This window comes from Cyrtonyx montezumae, unplaced genomic scaffold (assembly GCF_038088225.1).
Source record: "Cyrtonyx montezumae isolate F1298 unplaced genomic scaffold, pur_monq_1.0 scaffold_7, whole genome shotgun sequence".
In the NCBI taxonomy this organism is placed as follows: Eukaryota; Metazoa; Chordata; class Aves; order Galliformes; family Odontophoridae; genus Cyrtonyx; species Cyrtonyx montezumae.
In genome coordinates, this window is record NW_027072078.1 from 12,085,120 (window position 1) to 12,103,911 (window position 18,792).

At 37.7% G+C, this 18,792-nt stretch overlaps 1 protein-coding gene across 1 annotated transcript in view; it reads left to right on the top strand.

The window, feature by feature from the left end:
- Positions 1-18,792, top strand: part of RAPGEF4 (Rap guanine nucleotide exchange factor 4) — a 147,969-nt gene that overhangs the window by 79,787 nt on the left and 49,390 nt on the right. The window contains exons 7-11 of the mRNA XM_065751175.1: positions 8,137-8,190; positions 8,460-8,566; positions 10,443-10,564; positions 11,569-11,752; positions 17,739-17,823. Coding sequence (XP_065607247.1) covers positions 8,137-8,190; positions 8,460-8,566; positions 10,443-10,564; positions 11,569-11,752; positions 17,739-17,823 — 552 coding nt within the window. The remainder of the gene's footprint in view (positions 1-8,136; positions 8,191-8,459; positions 8,567-10,442; positions 10,565-11,568; positions 11,753-17,738; positions 17,824-18,792) is intronic.

The following is an 18,792-nucleotide window of genomic DNA, read 5'->3' on the forward strand; positions in this document are numbered from 1 at the left end:
TTTAGATTGCTGAAGCAAAGGAATTTTTGAATGTGTATTTTAAAATATTTTTAAAATAGAGCTTAATCTTTACATTGAATTACATTTAGAGAATGTAGACTTTAAAAGTTAGCATTACTCTGAATATTTTGATAGTAGACCATTTACTGACAGTATTCAAAGCATTTTACAAAGGCAGAAATTATTAGCATTCCTTTTATTAGCATTTCCAAGAAGGGAAAAGTGAAATGCAGTGCAATTATGTGATTTGCACAAGGTCATGCATTCTGTTATCTCATAAAAATGAATGAAACTGAGCAGCCTTAACTAGTAGTCTTGACAATTTATACTAGTCTGTTTTGCTTGGTTTAGTTTGCTTGTACTTAGTTAAATCTCTGGGTGTTTAGATTACAGTTGCTGTAGTTTTCTGAAGCCTGTATGATTTCTGAAACTTTCTCTGCTTCTGTGGAGGCTCCATGGTTTTGCAAATACCTTCATGTCTCTTTGTTTTCTTCCATCCATACTTTGTTCTGCTTCCTGCTTTTACTGTTTTGTGAGCATAGATAACTTGAAGATGTTTCACTAATATAGCTTTAGAGTGTTTAGAAACTAGATACGGGTCAGTTGAATTCTCTTGAATACTGTTAGGTAAACATAGATGAAAGGGAGAAACAAGTGCTTTTTCCATGTAATTTGTTCTTTGCTAATTGCGAAGTACTTGTTAAGTCAATTACAGAGCTGGCAGGAGGTTGTTCATTTGAAGTTTGGATTTTTTTTTTTATGAGACCTGAGGAAGCACTTTGTCCTTTGACTATCAGTGCTGTCTTGTAGAGATAAGGCAGAAGAGAGAACAGTTTCTCTAGGTGCTACCTATCTTCGTGGAGAGATACTGAAGTATCCAAAATGTTTCCAGCCTGCTAATAGAGTCTGTGTTTCTATTTCCACTTCTGTATGCCAGAGCAGGGTGAGGTCTCCCTGCAGCTGCAATTGCTGTCTGGAGAGGCCTGGCAATGTGCCTCACAGTCCTACAGGGCTGAGGAGGAGCTGTCAAAAATGCCTGGAGCTGGTTGCATATGCCAAGGCTTATTATGGGCTGTGTGCACTGGGGATGCTCAGGGGCATGGCCATGGTTGTTTTCTGATAACACATTATCAGTGTTATCAGCAGGTTATACGTAGGTCTGCTTCCAAGATCCAGCACGGACCAACTGAGCCTGGGAATTCCTACAGCATTAGTTATATATTCTGTAAGAATTAGAAAAAAAAATGCTTTTTGAACAACATTTTTATGACTGAATCTTTTACCAGCTGCTTCTCCAATATTTTTCAGCGAGCTGCATTCACTTCATGGACTGTTTTACCAAAAGTGTATTAGCAAACATTCATAGAATTATAGAACTACCATGGTTGGAGAAGACCTACAAGATCATCCAGTACAACCATCCACCTATCACCAATAGTTCACTCTAAACCATGTCCCTAAACACAACATCTAAATGTTCCTTGAATTACCTCCAGGGTTGGTGACTCCACCACCTCCCTGGGCAGCCCATTCCAGTGCCTGACCTCTCTATTGGAGAAGTACTATTTCCTAACATCCATCCTGAATCTTCCCTGGTGCAACTTAAGGACATTCCCTCTAGTCCTACTAACTAGTCACTAGTTACATGAGAGAAGAGGCTGGCCCCCAGCTCACTACAACCTTCCTTCAGGTAGATGCAGAGAGTGATAAGGTCTCCCCTGAGCCTCCTGTTCTCCAGATTGAATGCAGATTGGTGCAGTCTGCACAGATGCACTATTTCTGCAGATAAAAGAGCTGACTTAGGGTGCTCTATCCAAATTACTTTCCATCTGGAAATACTGCTGTGTTACTGTATTCTCAGTTGTATACCTGATTGTTTATTCTCTACTGCTGGAAATTCTGGTTTGTTTTTTGAAAAAGAGCCATCTTTGGATTTCTTATATATACCGTGGGTATGAAGTAGCTCACATAGGTGATCTTACAAAAAATGGTAACTTTTTGAAAAGGGTTATATGGACTTGAGAAAGAGTGAAAAGAATAGAAGGGGAAAGTGTTGCATAGAAGAGCTGTGGGGACTTCTCTTAGCTCTCTGCTCTAACTTGCTGACTGTCTGTTCTTTCACCCACCAGTGTTGTGGGCATGGTTTTTGTATTTTTTATTTCTTCATTGGTGAACCAGAAGGGGCATTGTTTGCCTTTCAGAATGCTCCTACATGGATTGTCAAGCACCATTCTAAATTACATGCACCAGAGAACAGTTGGAACCAGTAAGAGTTAAAGATGCTTACTTCCTGAAGTAAGCCTAAAGAGAATCAGACACCGTGAGCCTGACTTGAAACCCAATAAGTCAGTCACTTCCCAGTGATTTCAGTGGGTTTGGATTAGACTCTAAATCACCAAGAGCATTAACTTCAAGTGGTGTAAAACAAGCAAACCTCTTAGTGATGCTGTTGTTTCTGCTGCCACCTTTCAACTTGTGTGGCTTTTGTCCTTTGTTTCTTCTGGAACCCCTGCCAGCCATCAGGAAAACAGATGACACTTGCAGTTCTTTTCAGTAACCCAGTTGGAAATAAGGGATAAAGAGTCCTGCACAGGTTTATCCGATCACCCTAGTAACCTCATGGGCCTTATTTAACACCAGTAAATACACAAACTTGTTCTCTGTTCGAAGATGAGCAGTACTGAGGTCATGGGGAAAAAAAAAAAAAAAAAGAAAAACACCATTGACTTTTATTTTGTTCCTTCTCTGTTCTTTGCAATATACCTTAACGTTTGAGAGTAATAAGTTCCATATTGCTGCTACTCTAAAGAATTAGTTCATGTGTGAAGTTTCAGAAGAAACATCCTTTTACAGGTGTTTATGGAAAAAGGTGTTTTTTTAGGAGATGTCCTTGGTTTTTATTCAGCAGGTATAAATAACAAATACAGACCTAATATTAGGTCTCTATTGTTGTTATTCATTGTATTATTTGTTTGTTTACGTGGTTTGTTCACTGATGTAGAAAGCACAGAAATAAAGGTAACTTGTGCCTTATAGTTCGTAATCTAGGGTTCATTTCTTCAGAGGTTAAATGTGTACCTAAAGTCATACATACAAATAGTGCTATTTGGATCTATGATATTGCCCTCATGCATAAATATTTGAAACTTCAAAGGACCAGAGGTTAAGATTTTTACTTTCTCTGCTTCACCCCAATTTAAAGAGTTTTATGATTGGCTTCGCGAATGGTTTGCTTGAATGTGAATTCATAAATGTACAGAGATTTTCTGTCAGTGTTAGACTGAAAGCCATTTTGCTTTCTCTTTCTGCTTACCCCTTCTGACACCTGTAGTCCCCTCTTTTCCATCCTCCAGACCATCTACATCTTCTACTCTACAGAGGTGAAAGCATATTATAGTAAACCGTTTGAGGGCACTAATTGGAAAAGGGCATGCAGTAACTAAAACTTGTCACTACTGTGACCAAGAGATGGGCATTAAGTGGTTAAACTATTAAAACTTGCTTGTGAATTTGAGCTCTTCACCTGAAAAATTTTCCCCTAATTCAGAAATCCTGAAAAATAATGTGATCAAGTAGACACATCTAGGTGCTTCAGGCACATTACTTCTTCAAAGATACAAGAATGTGTGAAGAAGGTAATTAAATGCTCTGTATTCTGCAGTTTTATGGGGAAAGCTCTCTTGTTATTTCTTTGTGCTTTCTAAGTATCCCCTAATGGGGATCCAAAATTATAAAGACTTATAAAACTTATTTTGAACTTCAACCAAGCTGTGATAATTATTATAAGATATGATCCCTTGCAGAATCTAGTTTTTCTGATGGTTTTTGTAAGAGAATCATATCTGATATTAACAAATTGGTATTGTAGTTTTCTGCCTTTGCTGTATGACTTGCCTTTCTATTCCAAACCCAGTCCAAACCATATGTTGCCATTTATTGTGTTTCATCTCATGATTGGTGCAACCAAAGCTCAGTGCAGTATCTTTGAGAAGCTGCAGATCCTCAAGTAGTCTCTCTTTGTTGGCTGCACCTTTTAGGCAGCAAAGTGGTTCTTCACTGGCTTCCTTGCCTTCTTGAGACCAATGTAGTTGCTTGGGGTTTGTGTTGTTGATCTCTTTAAGCATCACCTTATGGCTGAAGTACTTTTAGAAACATAAAGGTGTCCATGAAAACTGCATAGTGCCACAGAGTGCAAAAGATTTTTAGGTAATCATCTGTGAGTTACGTGCACAGCTTTGTCACTCGTGGCAGACATCCTGTGTATTCTCTCAAGGCTCCCAAGATGGAAGAACCATACCTAACTGCCAGTGTGTGCCAGTATCACTATCTGTTCTGTTAGAAAAGCTTCACTGATGTCTAATCTGAATTCTTTCTTGTAGCAATTTAAACTCTATTTTCTGATCTCTACCCGATGGACTAGGTAAATTATTTTTTCTTTTCAAAGGTCTTTTAAATCTGAAGACTTTTTTTTAATAACACTCTAAGACTTGTCTTTTCTGTACTGGAATTGTTTATGTTGTTCTTTCTCGTTATTCTTGTTGCTATTCTCTGAATTCAGTTAGCTTAGTTGCTTTTGAAGTTAAGTATCCAAACAAGACACAGTGCTTTAGCTTAGGTCTTATGTAGACTGACTGAAGCAGAACTGCATTATGTTTCTAATCAGCCACTGCAGCCTCATACTGTATTTGTAGCTTTCAGAGTAGTATGGTATTGGTTAATCAGTTCTCTTTTAATATCTGTTATCACCCTTGTTTTTCTTTGGTATTAATGCTAAGACACTTGTTCCCTACTCTTTGTATAGCAGGTTATGCCTGCTTCAGGAAAGTAGTACTATCTGTGTCGCATAATAACATCTTATATTTTCAGACCAATATCAAAACTGTAATAGATTTATAAACTTGTTCTCCAGTGAGTGTGCAGTCCACTCCACCCTGAAGTTCCCTCAGAATCAATCAGTGTACATTCTGCTTCATCCCATGCTAATAATATCAGATATGTGATATGACCCATAGTATGACTGCCTGCTGGGAAGTGCTTCACTGGGAATTGTTTTTAAAATGTAGTTTTCCAACTGGGTTTCACCTATTTTGTAAGAATTTAATCTGCCCTTTGTAGAAGAGAATAACATAAGAGCCGGCACCGGAAGTTTTGCTAGAGTAATAGAGCTGGAAATCTACTGGTTCTTCTCAATCCGTTACCATTGCTACCCAGTTATGGAAGGAAATTAGGTCAGTTTGGCATGATTTGTTCTTGATTAGTATATATCAGTTGTTAGTCAGCTCCTCATTCTTTTCCAGCTGTTTACAGATTGATTTTTTTGGGAGGAAGACAAGTTAAGATGATATGTCTATAGTGCTTCAGCTCTTCTCCCAGTTTTCTGTCTTCTGCTGCTTAGTCCTCAAAAACCCTCAGAGATAAGTGCTGATAGTTCTGAGATGGCTGCAGCTGTCTTAATTTCTTCAAACTCTTCAGATTTGCTGCATGAAATTCTTCAAATCCAGCCAATCTGAAAATACCTAATTGACATAAATTTTCTCATCCATTCTCATTTTTTCAGGCTGAGACTTTACTCCCTTAACTGTGCTACTGAAGATTCTAGCCATCACTTTTCTGCTTATCTGTTTAATCTGTTAAGACTGGGGAAAAAAAAAATCAGCTGCTTTTGGACTTTTCGAACTGTCAGCAGATTTCCTTTTGTTGAGCAGTAGATCAGTACTTTTCCTTTACTACTAATGTTCTTCTGGAACATGTTTTGTAACTCATTAAGTCACTTTAGTTTACGTTGTCCTCCCTGCCCCCATCACCCACTGCAGGCATTTCTAATTCCCAGCCCATTGTTTCTGTTTTGATGGTTTTTTGTTTGTTTGTTTGTTTTCCTTCTGTAAAGTGCTGACACTGGATCATTTCATGAAATCATCTTCATCCAAGGCACTCTGTGCTTTTTCAGTTGTTCTGAATTGGTCAGAATCTGATTCCGAACAACAACTCCTCCTGCTGCAGATTATTGCACTATGACGTATCTTTTCCCTTGTGGGTTTTTTTGTTTGTTTGTTTGTTTGTTTTTGTTTTTTTACCTATCATGTGCTTTCAGCTTGTATCTGATTTCTTCTGAAAGTTCTCTCATAATCTGTTTCAGTTAAGATAGGAGATTTATTGACAAATCTTCATTAATCTTAGGTTATATTTTTCAACGACTGGTTTTATGCTTTTTTTTAACTTAAGGAAAATTCTCTACAGAGTAAAAATATGCATTCATTTTCACTAGTCTATTGCTATAAAAGAGTCTTGTATATTTTATGTTATATTTTTTAGCTCTCCTTTGAAGTATATACCTATCTGGAATTAAAATCTGGAAGCTAGATTTGAGCATACTGTGCTATGTTGATTAAAAAAATATATCTTCTAAGTATATAGAATTTAAAAATAATTTTCACAGTGACTCCATTGCCATTTTAACCAACTTCTTAAATGTGTATTCCTTCAGTTACATTGAATTTGAACAGAATATGAAATACTTTTAAAATAAAATGGAAGCAAAAATTATTAATATTCAATGATGTCTCTGAATTTGTCATTCTTATGTATGTTCGGAACCTTTAATTGACTTTTTTTTTTTTTTTTTGCATCAGAGGCAAATTACAAGAAAATCTTGCTATTGTATTGTGTTTTAACCCTAAATATAGACCACCTAAAGCATGTTCCATGCAGGTTCAGGAATCAACAAATGCCAAGGGATGGTTCACCCTCTTTCTGATGACAGAAATGTTTATAACTTAACTGAATCTTTGAATAAATGTTTAAATTTATTAACAAGAAAAATCAGAAGTCCTAATTTGTTTATACTGATTTGTCTTTTCATAGCCTTCTTATAAGGTGTGAATAGAAAGGAAAACCATTTACATAATTTTCCATCTACAGGCCTCTCCATTATATGCATCATTCCTTTATTGATTTCTGTCAAGAGCTTCCCCCATCTTCCCCTTCCCAGCTGACCTCTAGTCTCCTACTGCACTCCTGGCTCTAGCTCTATCTGATTTCCACTAGGCTTTTTTATAGCATTAATCCTGTGGGAGGGAGTTAGCAAACAGATGCCCAGCCTATGGACATCAGCAGTTCAGAAGTGCTTAGCCTGTGTTCTGCCTGGCTTCAGGCCAGCCATCCCACCTTTGCTGAAGAGGTGTAAGATGTGCTGGCTGCCTCAGCAACTCCTTTGGGCCACAGTGCACAGTCCTATCCTGGTGGGAAACTGCTGTATTTGGTGCAGTCTGATGTTGGTGAGCCCAAGGCAACAAATTCAGGCTTTGTGTTATGTCACACTGGAAGTCTATTTGGTCCTGTTAACTACTATTTGCATCATAGCTAAACATTTTGCCATCAAGTCTGAGGTGGCTGCTGAAGCTCAGTTTTGTTTTTCCTCCATTTCTAGTATCATTTCAACCTCTGTTTTCCTTTTCCCTCTATGCTGTTGCACTCTTCTTTTCCCATTCTCTTTCACCTTTTTAGTTTCTCCTTTCTAGAGTCCTGACAGCCTGCCCTTTCACTTCTCCTCTTGCAGAACCAAGTCATCTGCTTTGCTCTTATTTTCCCTTCCCCAGCATTGTGAAAGTGGCTACCCAGGCCTCTGCAAGTGGCCTGTGAGCTCTTGCATTTCAAAGGGCTCTCTGGTAAGCAGCTGTGAAAGTGTTGCTGACTATGTGTGACAGCTTAGGAAAGATATAGTGGGAGCAGAGCTTTTTCTTTATTCCTGTTTAAGTGTTGTGCCAGAAGAAGAGACTTAAATAGAATTAGGTGCTATAGGAAGTAAGAGTTTCTGTTGTGTGGGGACTGATGGTAGAGACAGTTGCCTGCAGAGAAATACTGTTGTGCCCACAGGGGACTGAGAGCAACAAGCTGAGGAGCTAGCCGTGCCTTCACAACCTCAGCTCTGGTGTACTGTTTGGCCCCTGAACCATTCATTAGCACTGTGGAAAGCTTAGCATTTGTTTCTTCATCTTTACTATTTGGTTCTTTGATATTACAGTGTTTTTGTTCTTTTTCTTTTTTCCTTTGTTGTTGTTGTTTGGCTTTTATTTTTATTTAAGATTTTATTTCACCTTACTGCTCAACCTTGAAAATATATTTTATTTTATTTTTCAGACACCTCTTATTGATTCTCACATCCCACATCGCCCTTCTAAAATGGTTACACAGGTAATAGGACAAAGGTGTGCTGTAGAGACAGGCTGTCAGATAAATGGAATCAGCTGACCTCGTGCCTTTCTTAATGTGCTAAGTATGAGAGAATAAATATACACAATATATTGCATTACTTTGAATAAGTAAACATCTGTGTGAGGACTTTTAATTTAGAGACAAGAAAACTTGTGTTTTGTTTTGTAGAAGGCAGTACAGAGACTGTGGAAAGTTTTAAATGTGTGTGTTTTGGTCCTTCATATTTTTTTTTCTCCATGATCACCAAGGTTCCTTCAGAAAAGATCCTCAGAGCTGGAAAGATTTTGCGGAATACAATTCTGTCCCGAGCCCCTCACATGATAAGAGATCGTAAATATCATCTGAAGACTTACAGGTGTGTGAGCTGATTGTATAGGGGTCTCTGAATTTCTGTGCCTGCCATCCTCTGATTTATGATTTATGCCTTACCACACTTTCAGGTCTCAAAAGGTCTGAAATTATCCTGTGATGCTATTTCAGTCTGGGTGTTACGAGTCTTTAATGAGCCTGGTAAATCCTTTCTGAAGTAATTTGACTGGAAATTGAGTTCGCAATTGTGAACAGATCATTCACTTACAAAAACCCTTCCAAAGTTAATCGCATAGTTAGCTGGGATATTCTGTGCAAAATGTAGATTCTGTTTTCTTTCTATGCCAGTGAGATGTAATAGGAAAGCTCAATTAGACTGTTACTGTACTGATTGCTCCAACGAAGTTGCTCAGTCTGGAACTCTGAAAATTCACCTAGTGAGTATCATTCCTTACATAGATTTTCTGCCCTATTCAGTCACCTTTTTCAGTGTATTCTCAGGCTTTCTTATCTTCCTGATGGTGGCAGCACTGTCTTGTTGAAGTGGAATAACAATGGCACTTTTAGTATAGCAATATGACTTTAGGGAGTTAGGTTCTATTTTGTGTTAGCTTAAGAAATAATCAATTTGTTTTAGTGTTTAAGGTTTGAATCAAATACCTTATGCATTATTTGGTGAATATTTAAGTAAAAATTGGTTTTAAACATCTGATTATGTCTTTTTCTAAACAGTAAATCAATATGTTGCGGATTCACTTTGAAGACAAGTGCATTGATTTTCCATGTTATTGTCCAAAATGTATTTAATATTATATAAGGTATCTGGAGCTTTTGTGGTGATCTGTCAGGACATGGCATGGCTCATTGCTTTAGGGCAACAAAAGAGCAAGTGTGATATATGAAGGGTCCAAACTACTGTAGTGTTTTATCTTGTACAGAACTGAAGAAAACTCCTATACTGCTATCCTTGAATTTTTTAAATGTGGAATTTCAAAGGTTAGATTGTATCCAGGTGAGGAAAAGTTTTGTCATCAAAATGGGATAGTAATTGGAAGAGCATTATTTAAGCTGTGTTTCAGCAGGTTTGGTAATATCTGCTTCATTGGTCTCAGAAAGTGAAGCAGAACTGCAGAACCAAGCTATTTTACATGTCTTCAGTTACAGATGTGCAACATGATCAAAAACGTACACATTTGCTTCTGTCTTGCTGTGTTAAGATGTATCAAGACAGAGAATTTTACATAGTGACCATAGAACCCCCCTTTTTTTTTTTTTTGTTGCTTCCCCCTCTCCTCACTCCCACTGTACTTTGGGCATTCTGCAGAACTTGAGGCCTGCTGCTGTTCAGCTCTAGGTCACCTCTAGGGGCTGCAAGGTGACCAGCGCCTAGTAAGAGAGTGATGCAGATACACTGTAGACCTACAAACCAGTGCCCTTGAGTAGAGTCTAACCAGAGCTTGGTTACAAATTAAGGAACATCCTCACAGTACTCACTCATCCTATAAAGGCTGTTCACATAGGCTGAGCTATTATAATGTTAAATGATTGTTTTCATGCAGAATGCTGAAAAATTTGAGGCTTTCACTAAACCACTGTATATCTGGCAGATGTCCTGTGAAATTTTGGTTGAAGGTTGTTGCACCAGTGCTACAGGTTTTGTACCAACTGTTACAGGGTCACTCTGGTCCTCTGAATGTTGCATTTCTCTAAACGTTTGCTGTTCTGTGGAGCAGATTCTCTCAAAACTTAAATGCCTTCACTGGTGTTTGAAACATTTAGGCTTAGATGGTGCAGCTGTCTTTTTTATAATGAGATCCGACTTATACAGAGTTTAAGATATCACTGTTATTTGTAGATACTGTTTGTGATCTCTCTCATGATTAGCAAGCCTCTTCATTCCTTTCTATTCATTTGTCGTTCAGACAATGCTGTGTGGGAACAGAACTTGTTGACTGGATGATGCAGCAAAGTACTTGTGTCCATTCACGAAGTCAGGCTGTTGGCATGTGGCAAGTGTTGTTGGAAGAAGGTGTTCTTAACCATGGTAAGCTAAAGAAATTCAAAGACTTGATTAAAACTTGGTGAATGTGTCCCATCAATGTCTCCGGATTTCTTTCATGAAAAAGAAAGGGATCATGAGCCCAAATGAAATGCTACAAATCAACCTCTACAAAAGTTTGATTTGTGTGCAGTATATAGACAGTAATAATTGAATCTTGTTACCAATATACCTTTATAATTTATGATAATATTGGAAAGTTTGTGAAATTGTAATATAACAGTTGCAACTCTAATTAGACTTATTATTACACAGATTTGTGATTATATTCCAAAAGATGGATATCACTTGAATTAAAACCAATGTTGCCATACATAAAAATGAATGTCAGGTCGAAAATTTGCAGCATTTGGAAGTGAATGTAAGCATTCCTGTTTGCTGAGATCCATAATTTTGGGATGATTTTCAGTGGTTTTTGAATAGTACCCAAATTCAGCACTCCAAAATATCCCAGTGCAGAGATCTGGGATTTTATGTTATTTTTCTGATTGTATTTTACTTAGAAGGATTTACTTGGTAACAGAATGTTGTAGGCCTCCAAAGTGCAGTTTTCTAAAATAATATTCATACCTGAAGCTGTGCATGTACAGTTTAATGAAGTTCAGAACAGCAGCACCATTACAATATACTTCCATAGTCTGTCATGCTTCCCATGTCCCAGGAAGAAACTTCTATTCTGTGAAGATAGATCGTTTCCACCATTTCCTTTCATGAAGGGCTGTAGTTTATGTCCCTGCCTAATACTGTGTGCATATATTGAAGCATTTTGGAAAGAATTTGTTGTACACAGTTTAGAAATGTACCATGCAAATTATATAATTTAGACATACGTGAAAAATAAAGGTTTCTTTCACTCTTGAAGTTTCTCAGTAGTTTCGTTTCCCTTCTTCACAAATATGTAGAATGTGCAACACTATGCAGATTAGTTTTAGTTTAAGGTTGGTTTTATTGAGGAGAGTGAAGTGTCTGATACTTTCTGTTGTTTTTAGTGGACCAGGAACACCACTTCCAGGACAAATACTTATTTTATCGATTTTTGGATGATGAACATGAAGATGCCCCTTTGCCAACAGAGGAAGAGAAAAAGGAGTGTGATGAGGAGCTACAGGACACTATGCTTCTTCTGTCTCAGATTGGGCCAGATGCTCATATGAGGATGATTCTCAGAAAACCGTAAGCAGATTAGTAAATTAACATTATAAATAGACCTTTCTTGTTACACTGGAAGATGGGGAGGCTCCATATATTATCAGGCATCCTTTAGCTAGTAATTTCATTTCAGTGCAAGTTTACTCAGCCTCTTAAGTTTGTTAGTCAATACTAATTTCCAGACCTTGTTCATGAATTTGAACATGTGTTTAGAATAGTCATCAAAGGCTATGAATGTTTTCATACCTTGTGGAAAATGCAGCATACAAGTTTTTATTTCATTTCTGAGTATCCCTAAAAGTAAGGTGCAGGTTCCATTAACACTTTCAGTGCTGGTGTGCCATTCAGGTAATTACACCACTTTCTGTTGTTACCAATGATTGGATGGTAGAATTGTCAGCACAGCAGGTACCCTTCAATTAGTCATCAGTGGGAATAGAACTTTATTGAATTGTGGAAGACTGGACTCTGCCTGTTGTACTTTGCTAGCAAGGTGTAAAATATGGTTCTGTGAATTTATTTATCAATTTGTGTTGTTATAAATTTTTTGTTTGTTTTGTTTTGTTTCAATGTTTTCTATACCTAGGCCACAGAGGATATCTGTCTAACATTTTCATAGCTATCAGAATCCCTTCTCACTCATCAATTGGCTAACCATCCTTTAAGCAGTACATTCTGGACATACTGAACACTCTGCTAAAGCCCTTTTTCATAGGCAACTTCATGGTGACTTCAAAGCAACCAATATAATCTCTGTTTGACCTTCCATTGAAAGTAATCTCTTTATTATGCAGGTAGTGTTTAGGGGCCATTGAAGACATACTTTACTGCTAATTAAGCTCAGAGAATAATGAATTACTTAAGGTCATCCTCAATAATGATTTACTTGTAAGGGTCAGATCAAGAAAGGTAAGTACATAAAGCTGGATTCTACTCCTTTTGAGGCCAATGACAAAGTTTATCTTTGTTATGGGTCAGGCTTGGGCCACAGCTACCAGATAAGAGTAGTTTTATGCTAAAAATGTCTCAAATCCACCTAACACAACTGCTTGTTCTCGTTCTGTTTCCATCTGTATCCTCTATATTCTCGTCCCAGTGTTGTCTATTTAGATCATAAGCTTATTTGCAAAATGTCTCAACGTACTCTGGGAATACAGGTTAGATGGCACTTATCCAAAACCTTGATGAAGGCATAGAATTTCAGAAAGTTCAACCAGATATTTGTGCTCATAAAAGTTGTTAACACATCTGTGCCAGAATAGATTCTCCTTCCTTCATTTGGTAGAGGTCTAGTCCAGGACAGTCCCTGTCACACAAAACACATAGACAAACCAGGCTGGGAGCATGGAGTATATGTAAACTATTATAGTGTCAGCAAAGTGAAACATTTTCTCCTCACAGAAATATCCTGTGCAGTCTCCACTGAGGAATGAAAGAGGGCCCTGAGTAGATGCTGGTCATCAGGAGACTGTAAATAGCACCCTATATGCTGTGACCCCACATCTCTGCACTGTCTCCTTTGCCTCAGGCAGACTGCAGGTTGGATCATAGAGAACTGCTCCCTTAGGTCACTGTGCCTTCAGCTGCCTACTACATTCTCTTTCCATCATGACTTTCAGATCAGCCAGTATAAGTTTACGCTGGCAAGATCAGCGTTGATTATCAACCACACTCCTTGCAGAGTTGAAAGGTTGATACGTTGCTGTGAAAGAATCACTCTCCCCCCTCTGTTGTTACTTGCACAGCATCACCTGAAAGAATATTCATAGGAGAGATTTCATGCAATATAGTGAGGAGAAGTGTTTTTTCCCAAGACTGACAGCCATCTGACATCTTTATCTCTGTCCCTGAAAGTGCTTATTTTTGCTGCCCTTTGCTCATGGAAACAAGTTTGTACTGTAAAGCACCATATTAACTACTCTCCTCTTATTCAGTTTACATCCGTTATGACCCTGTTAGTTGCAAATCTGGTCTGTGCTGAGGTGCATCAAAGCTGCTGAAATCTCTGTGAATCCTTGAAATCAAAAGTTCAAGGAATGGTCAGGTCTTCAGAGACACTAGCTGCAGCTGACCTGAGCAGGACCCACACAATTTTTACTTCAACACAGCTGCATTCTGTAGCAGTTACCATTTCCGAAGAGGTTGCAGAACTTCAATAATTACCATGAAAAGAATAAGACAATATTCTTTGATGAGAAGATTACTTTGAGAATTTGATTGTATAATGAAGCTGTTGCTTTGAAAGGTACTTTCTATTGTTCAAAATCTGAAAATCTCTAGTAAAAAGTGTCACTTGTTTTGACAGCTGACTTAAAAAAATTTCTGTTTATTACATTAACTGCAGCATTTTAACTGTCAAACTGTGAAAGAATGTTCTATAGTTTAAAAAACAGAATAGAGCTCAGGGAATTTTTTTGGCAGGCTCTTGTTGCTATTGAGGGATTTTTTTTTTTCTTTTTCTGAAACACATACACTGTGAATGTGAAAACAGCTTTTTGTGAAGCAGCAAACACAGCTCTCTGTTCCCTTGAGCAAGGTGCAGACCTCACGCAAGTCACTGTAGAATTAACACAGCTCTTCCTTACAAGCTTTTCAATCCTTCAGTGTGAAAATTCATGCTGGAAATATATTTTTAGTAGATTTTGATAACATTCAGGTGCAGCTAAACTCATGGTTACCCTTATTTAAATAGCATACTGTTGTACAAAGCTGAACATGGCAATAACAGAGATCTTTAAGGAGAGTATGCTGTTCATTTGAAAGTGATATTTAACTAAGATGGATTTTATTCTGTTTTAATACAACAGTCTACAGTAAATTAACAGTATGACAAAAACAGTAATTCTCTGTCATATTCTTGGTGACTTCACTCAGCAAATTTTATTCTCAGTGCAAAGACTTTGATTCCATGTGTGATCAGTAAGCAAATTTTATTGTCAGTCGCAGAGGAAAACTGAACAAGATGCTAGGGAGATCTGAACTTAGTAATAAGCGGCACAAACACATATATAATAACAACTTAATTACTACTAGTAATATGTAGCTTTTTGAAAATGCTGTAAAAATAAGCAAGAGCTGTTCTCTTGTCTTGAAGAATTTTTATTTAGACATCATTCAACCCAACTGTCAGTAATAACCATAGTGAACTTCTCCGTAACAGCTGTGTTATGTTCCATCATCCTTGATGGGGTTTTCTGACAATGATATTTAATAAACCAAATGTTATTTGTGGCACAGGTAATACAATCTTTCCACATATCAGTTCAGTGACATTTACAGGTATTATTTGTGACAAGTGGTATTTATGGAGTTAATTGAAGAGCACTGATTCAAGTACAAAGATTATGTAATTAGCTTCCATATTAGAGTAAGTGAATGTGCATTCAATTCCATGTTCAGATGCAGGTAGTGGGCAAATTTTTCTTGTCTCCTATATAGACTTTGTATTACTTGCAGGCAAAACTTGTGCTCTGGATATATATGCTTATTTGACATACAATATTATGGGGCCTCTGATCTTTTCTGTTTTTCTTATAATCTGAGAATTTTCTGGCTAATGGTGTAATAAGAAATAATCAATGATATTGTTTGTAGGTACATAGTTTATCAATGGCAAAGTGCTATGTTGTTGTCAACATCCTAGTCACAGAGCTCAGTGTCTTTGACCTTGATAAATTCTCCAAACACTGAACTGTTTTTATTGATCACTTAATACCACCTGAGTTCTCCTGTCCATTAACGTGTAGCCTTGTTCTCTACCTATGCCATTTATTATCCTGTCTATAACCAGCTATTGCTGTTGAAATATGTCCCCTGCTGAAACTAGGCCTTTACACAGCAGGATCTTACAAATCAACGTCAGTGGGTTACCACAGAGGTTTTACAGAGGCAGTGATGCCTAATATCTCTCCCTGTGACATCTGCAGAAGCAGATGTAAAGAGTGGGTACATCCAGTATAGACTGTCATTCTTTCCAATGTGCTAACACAGGACACAAATGGACATTTTGAAAGAAGAGCATACCCTTTTGTCTTGATAGAGTTCTGGTGCAGTTGGACATCATCCATTCATATGCTAATTTCAGGAAAGAATTTCTTAATTCAGCACACTATTTTTTCTGTTTTTTAAGACATGCTGGTTTTGCAAGGATGCAATAAAATTCATGTTGTTACTTCCCAGGGAGAGAACTTTTTGATAAAATCTTTACCTTGAGCTTCTTAGATTTCCAAGGGAAAAGTAAATGGTGCTAACTTATCTTCCTTTATTTTATACTTAATTAAGCTGTTACTTCCCCACATAAATCACTAGGAGTGGAAGCCTTGTAATTTCAAGCCAGATTTAGAAATAGAAAAGAATAATTTGAGTCACTAGAGGGCATAGCAGTACCAGATCAGATCCTGTTTCTCCCTAAACGTTCTGTTCTGTATGAAGAAGGGATTACATGAATTTCATCCAAGACATTTTGTTATCAATTAGTCTTTGATCTGTGTAATAATAAGTGCATGTCATTGGTAAATGAAGAATAGATGAAAAATACAGCTTGCTTGGCAGAGAAGAGGTCAGTTGTCCTTATATTTTCTATGACTTGTCAGTATTTCTTTCATCCAAAAGAAGTCGCTTTCAAACGTCTTCTGTAGAAAAATGAAATACAGCTGCAAAGTGTCATGACTGCTGGATGCTCTCTCTACATCTCACATGATCTAAACAGACTGTTGAGCCAAGCAATGATTACACAGAAAAGCTGTAAACCCACAATGATCATCCTGATTCTATAGGTGCTGCACCCTTTTTTTTTTTTTTTTAGTAATCAGGAGATCTGCTAGTGTATGGCTCTGCAGAAATACAGTTACTTAAATCACACTGAGAGCCTCATTCCTTATTGTCCTAAGGAGGAATATTCTTTTGTTGATGCATGCTTCTTATTCATGGCAGCATCTTGTGTTTTTTAGAGAAAGAATTTCAAAATACTGAGTGGTCCTTACTTACCTCTGTGGCTGAACAACTGCTCTCAGAACTAACTCTGGAGCAGACATTTGATGTCCTCTGGGACACACTGGTTACTCCTGGAATTTGCGCAGCAGAAATTCAGACACTCCTATACAGAGCTCTATGACTGTCTGTTTGCTACAACGAATCAGTGCCATATGTGAAAAATAGTACCGGTCTCACCCAGGGCTTGGGAGCCCTTTTGAAAGGAACAAATCTTAATGTATCATTTCTGATTTATCTGACCATTTTACGTACAGAATGCTTGAGTTCATCGAGAAAGCTACCTCAGCAGGTCTCTGTAAGGTGGTTGCCATGACTGCTGCTTGGTGTCATTGAGGGGAATCTTAGAGCTTCTGTTTCCTGTGCATTTCAGTCCTCCATCCAGAACAATTGCTTGTCCTTACAACCATGGTGAATGAAGTAAAGGTGCTTAGGGTCTGTATTACTTTCTATAGCCACATGTGCACACCATGTCTGTGACAGAAGTGGATGACAGACCCTGATAAGGAGTAGGGACTCTGGGAGTGCTTCAGTGCTCAGTGGCAGTGTTTCAACAGCCAAGTAAAAGGATGCCAGGTTGTATAGCAGAGGCTGGGTACACACCCCTGCAGAGCAGAGGAATAGCCTATATGTACTTCTGCATAGCCTTTCTTTCCTATATTGAAATGAGTTCACTTTTACTCTACACCAGTTTGGGCAGTAGTATTACAACTCAGTGTATTTTTTTTAATTTAAACTTGGTGTATGCAGCAAAAACTTTGCCTTTTATGAAGGTGAAAAAATGTCTAAATGAGTCCCTGTTCCTTTCTTGGCTTTGTTCTTTTCTTATTCCTTTTCTCTACTTTTGCAAAATGTATGGTTTAATTGAGTCATGTCCAGCATACAATTATTTTTTGCCTAAAAATGTAACTGACATATACAATAGACTATATAGTAACGTTATGTAACATTCTGTACTTCTCCGAAGTTTTTATTTTGGGAGTTTATTTCATTTTGCTGTCCTTTTATCTTCTATCTATAGGCCTGGACAGAGAAGCGTAGATGATTTAGAAATTATATATGAAGAACTTCTTCACATTAAAGCCTTATCTCATCTTTCTACCACAGTAAGTGGTTTTAAACATATAGCTCATTGCCAAAAGGAGGGTTGAATTTGGGGATGAAAATAGGAGCTCCTACCACCCTTCCCATTTATATTTCTTTCCACACAAAGATGGTATTCCTACCTGCGAGTGCCACAGACCTAGATTGTCTTTGGGTGTTAGCTAGGGTGTTTGAAGCTTTGGGTGCTTCTGCACAGTCCAGAGCTCACTCATCTGTCACAGGTGACTCTGACTGGCTCCAAATATGAGTTTAAATCAAGATACATGGTATCTGACTTCACATCTGGGAATGTGATGCAACTGAATTTCAGCAGGACAGATATCTGATTTCTGAACCTTAAGAAGTCTTGTCTTGAACTGGTTAGGAGAAGGAATTACACAGTACAGAAGGGTATTCTGTGAAGTGCTGGCTGTTGGAGTTTGGTCCTAGATTGAAGGAAACCTCATCACATGCATTTCCTCTGAGTGGGCAAGAGCAGTACAGCAAAGCAAGAATGAATTACATGCAGAAAATACCTGGAGGAGAAAATACAACTGTTTAAAGTCTCATCAGCAGTCATCATGTAGGCTACTGAAACAAGCTAAACAACACATGGTAGGAGTAAGCTTAGAGTGCTTTCAGAAAAAAGGAAGCCAGTCAAAAAGTGGATTTATTTTTGTTAATAGCTTCTTTGGAAGCTCTTGATGATTGTTATAATTTTCTGCTAACTTGGACAGATGGAGCTAATTATGGAACTGCATTATAGATAGTACTCTGTACAAAAATATAACATATGAGCAATGTTTTTCAAATTGAATATACACACAGAATTGGTAACTGAACTAAGAGGGAACAGCCAGCCAAAATCCGTTAGTGTCTTTGGGACATGGAAGAAAAGGTAATTAAAGATTTCAGTGAGAGCTAAAAATGACACATTTTCAATCAAACAGAAGAAGCTGCCCAACATAGCCAATATACAGAGCATGGAGAAT